At 38.8% G+C, this 4743-nt stretch overlaps 1 protein-coding gene across 1 annotated transcript; it reads left to right on the top strand.

The window, feature by feature from the left end:
- Nucleotides 1-679: 679 nt before the first annotated feature.
- On the top strand, nt 680-3762 carry LOC141167442 (olfactory receptor 10AG1-like). The gene is made up of 2 exons (XM_073654846.1): nt 680-721; nt 2812-3762. Exons 1-2 carry the CDS (start codon nt 680-682, stop codon nt 3760-3762), a joined length of 993 nt encoding a protein of 330 aa, XP_073510947.1.
- Nucleotides 3763-4743: the final 981 nt, after the last annotated feature.

Raw genomic sequence — 4743 nt, 5'->3', positions numbered from 1 at the left:
ATAAAAGAAAAAAATGTATTCAATAGGGAAGAGTTCTCTGGTTAATATAATGAATAAGTGTCCCTAGATGGCTCATTAACTCTTCATTAACACTTCAGTAACTGACAATCCTCAGTGTTTTTTCCGATATAAAATGCCCGCTGAGCTTTCTGTGTCAGAACATTTACTGAAAATGTCTTCCACACGCTTTGTCACCTGTTACTGCCGGAACTGTGGAAATTTTGATTTTAATGTTTCTTTCCAGAAATCCACAACAGTATTTTCTTATGAACATCATTTTCTCTTTATGTTCTGGTAAGGAACACCTTAAAATATTACAACTGATTCTTCCATAATATTCTTGAAATGGTTCTATGATGCTATCTATAGCCATCGGCATGATGTAGTATTGTAATAGGTGGAGAGCCAACAGTCGAAATTCACTGGTCTATGGCATCATGGTTGCCCCGTTGTTGCTTAGAAAAGTCAAAAAGACAATTTAAAGAGGTTGTCCACTACTTTTACATTGATGAACTATCCTTAGGCTGTGGTCCGACACCCAACACACCCTCCAATCAGCTGCTATCGGTGGTGGCGGCCGCCATCCTGAAGTACACTTCTGTTGAGCTGCTCCGTCTACTTTAAGTGGCCAGCGCTTTGTACTGCACATCCACCTCCTATTCAAACCTATAGAAGACGGATGTGTAGTACCCTGCAGAGGCCACTGCAAGTAGACGGAGCAGTTCGGCAAGTGAGTACTTCCGGCCGATGGCCACCACCACCAACACTGATAACAGCTGATTGGCATTGGTGCCGGGTGTCGGACCACAGATGATCAGACATTGATGAACTATCTTAAAGATAAGTCATCAGTGTAAAAGTAGTGGACAACATCTTTAATCCAGAAGCAGATAACCCATGTCTATTTGGAAGGATTGAGCAATGCCAATAGATAATACCAATATCAATAAGGGCCAAAAAAAGAATTATCTCAATAGTTGTATTTTTGTAACTTTGATGAACTTTGTGACTTTTATAACTTGGATAATTACTACAAATAACTGACCGAGGGTAGACGAATGCTGGACAACAGAGTAACATTGCCATACACTTACTAAATTTTCCTCCTCCAACTCTTCCCAATCAAATCTGTTGAACTAATCCTCCTTCAAATGGGCAATAAGCATTATATCATTATCTTCCTACTTTTTAGTCCACCAGACACTAATTTGCCCCAACCTTGTTCCCCAACAACCTAGTCATAAATTTTCATTTACAAAATTGTGCGGAAATGAATAGAAGGCTATGTATAATATCATGTAACTGTATACCCATTTTGGGTTTTGTTTTCTCCAGAAACTTCTCTACACTTTGGTCAATAAGGAGTAGGGCCCAAGAAGTAGCCCAACGTTCCTACATCTTAACAGGTAGATGAATTGGTAAAGATGTTGTAGATCTTAGCACCAGGCCTTGCAATTTTGATTTATGCATACTAGAGAAACTAAGAATTATTTTCTACATTCAATTTAACTTATTTCTGAAAAAAATGGTATATGATTGATGTAACCAGAAACTATAGATTAGAAATGATCATATCATTAATTCTCTTTATAATTGTGTCAAACGGATTCATTTATTCACAGATCCTACCAGATATTCCAGACTCTTATTTTCTTATACATGGATCAGTTTTGGAAAATCAAGTTAAAAAAAAATATGTAAACAGGTATGGAGAAAAGTCATTTGTGTGGGACCTCCGGTCTTTACACTACAAACCTTTTCTTTCCTAACTGCACAGAATCATGTTCATAATTTTATACAGGGGCGTAACTATAATAAGTGCAGGGGTGGCAATCGCACCCAGACCCTTAAGTCTAGGGGGCTCAAACGGACCCTTTGGCCCATATAAAAAGACCATTGACGTTAAAGAATTGTAATAATTGGGGGCCTCATTGGAGCTTTGGCATCAGGACCCACAAACTTCAAGTTGCGCCACTGGTTTTAAAGTTAGCGAGTTACTGTTTAAATCCACCAACTGTAAGATAATCTGATTCAACCATTTACATGTTGATATTTTGCGTTATGTTTTCTATTATGTGATTGCATTTATTACTATTACTTGTTATTCTGTTTGGCTCTCTAGTTTTTCTTTCTCTTACTAACAATGTTCTTCAAACTTTAGCACTTTAAAACAAGCCCATGTGTCCTTGGATATCTCCATACTGTTACCAGACCTTGTGATCACCCCAGATCTCTGACCTTCGACATAATTAAACAGGATCTGATCAAAACTAGAAGGAGTCCTGTGACCTCAGAAGAGAAGTGGAAAAAGCAGTTACTTTCCCAGGAAAATCACAAAGTTCATGCTTCCTAATAAAATGAAACACTTTACTCTTGAAAACCTTTTGATAACTTAAAAAACTAACAAACATCTTCAGACTATCCCGACTCCACCATCTGTGGTCAGAGCAGCTACAAAGTAGCACACTAATGATAGACTGTTGACCACTGAGCTCTGAACCTGTAGCTGCACAAGCAGACTTACCATTGCTAACAAGTCTTTTTAATGAGACTCTTTGATCAGTTGAATCTGTTGATCTTCTGACCTCTTCTGTTTACTCTGATCTGATTTAAAGAAAATGATAATTATCTTTGGTGAGTCTATTAACACTAAATGTAATGGAAATTGCTTTCAAACCTACATGGCACACCCTGGAGCCAATATAAGTCTTCCAATCAAGAGGAGGAAATACACAAGGGTAGCTCATCTTAAATGCTCATGATTCTAATATCCTTCAATTTTAAGAAGCTCACTTCACTATGATTAGAGAGAATCACACAACAGTCTCCAAATTCTTACTTTTGGGATTCCCTGAAATTAAAGGCTCTAATACAGCTGTTTTATTTTATATAATTCTGGTTATCTACATTATGACTCTTGTGATAAACATTGCCATTGTTGTGTTAGTGTCCATCAAGTCCCAGCTCCATTCTCCCATGTACTTCTTCCTCCAGCAACTGTCAGTCATTGAGTCTGTGTTCTTGACAGTTATAGTTCCTAACATGCTGCGTGTTATATGGCTGGAAGGAGCCACCATCTCCATTATAGGATGTATCACCCAGACTTACTTATACTGTGCCATAGGGACCACAGAATGTCACCTCCTCACGGTCATGGCTTATGACCGCTACTTGGCGATTTGTAACCCTCTTCGTTATAACACCATCATGAATATGAGACTTCAGCATCTGTTGGTCATTTATTGCTGGGTTTTTGGGTTCCTTCTGACCCAAGTCACTCTTAATTTTCTTTGTCAACTTTATTTCTGTGGACCGAATGTAATTGATCATTTTTTTTGTGATCTTGTTCCTTTTGTTAAGCTTTCTTGCTCTTACAACTACGCCTTGCAATTGGAGATCTTAATCGGTGCCTTTCCTATAATAATTATTCCCTTTGTCTTGGTTATCATCAGTTACATTCGTGTCTTTATCACAATCTTTAGAATTTCCTCTACAAAAGGTAAAAAGAAAACCTTCTCCACTTGCAGCTCCCACCTCACTGTGGTCACCTTATACTTTGGGACGTTGGTCACAATATACATGGTTCCACCGAATGGACAAACTTTGACTGTCAACAAACTTATCTCCTTTTTGTACATTGTGGTAACTCCATTGTTTAACCCTGTAATATATTGCTTGAGAAATCGAGAGATAAGAGTCATTATTGGAAAGTTATTAATTTATAAGAGAGGTAATTTAAATTTAACTGTGAATTTACAATAAGAAAACATCATGGGCTAAAACACAAAATCTGCTTTGAGCTACCTGGCCAACAGCTGTAAATATATATATCTTTAATCTGTCTGAAATTACAACAATTTAAGCCATTCATAATATTAAGTGCATGTATTTGAAGGAAATGGTACATTAATGCAGCCCAAATATACATGCATGATAGTCCAGTCCTGTCCCATCCTCACATTATTTGGTGAAACCATTATCAAAACAAAGTTTTATTTCATCTAGGCATAAGGGTCCTTGTTGCTGTCTTCTTTTGTGAGTGATTTTTTTTGCAGTACCCTGACCAAGAAGGTGAGCAGCTTTAGGCTATGTGCCCACCTAGCAGATTTGATGCAGAGCGTTTTTGCCTCTCTCTGCCAGAAAAAAACATATGCAGATTTACATGCAGATTTACATGCTTTTTTCTGCCAGAGAGAAGCGTATTTTCAGCGTTTTTACATGCGTTTTCGCATGCGTTTTTTCAAGCAGTTTTCCAAGCGATTTTGAGCATTACTTGGAAAAGTGCTTGACAAGTTGGTCACACAATATAAATCCATGAAACCGGCCATGCAACAACTGATGCTTTAAATGCTGCATCTATAGTAAAAAAAAAAGAGAATTAAAACGTTAAAAATAAAAAAAAACCTGTATACTCACCTCTCCGGTTTCCTCCAGTCTGCTCCCGGCCGCGTCCTCTCTCTTCAGCGTCCCGCGGTGTACTGTTAGGACCTGTGGTGATGTCATTTTGTCAGCTGATGGTCACGCGACCATCACCTGACCGCCAACGTCAGTGGTCGCGTGACCAACAGGTGACTAAATGACGTCACCGCAGGTCCTGACAGTACACCGTGGGACGCCAAGGAGAGAGGACGTGGCCGGGAGCAGACTGGAAGAGACCGGAGAGCAGACCGGGGGCCACCGGAGAGGTCAATATACAGGTTTTGTTTATTTTTAACTTTTTTATTTCTTTTTTTCACCGCGTGG

This window comes from Phyllobates terribilis, unplaced genomic scaffold (assembly GCF_046119375.1).
Source record: "Phyllobates terribilis strain yellow unplaced genomic scaffold, ASM4611937v1 Scaffold_11__3_contigs__length_659146591, whole genome shotgun sequence".
NCBI classification, from domain to species: domain Eukaryota; kingdom Metazoa; phylum Chordata; class Amphibia; order Anura; family Dendrobatidae; genus Phyllobates; species Phyllobates terribilis.
This window is presented reverse-complemented; position numbering and strand designations above follow the sequence as displayed.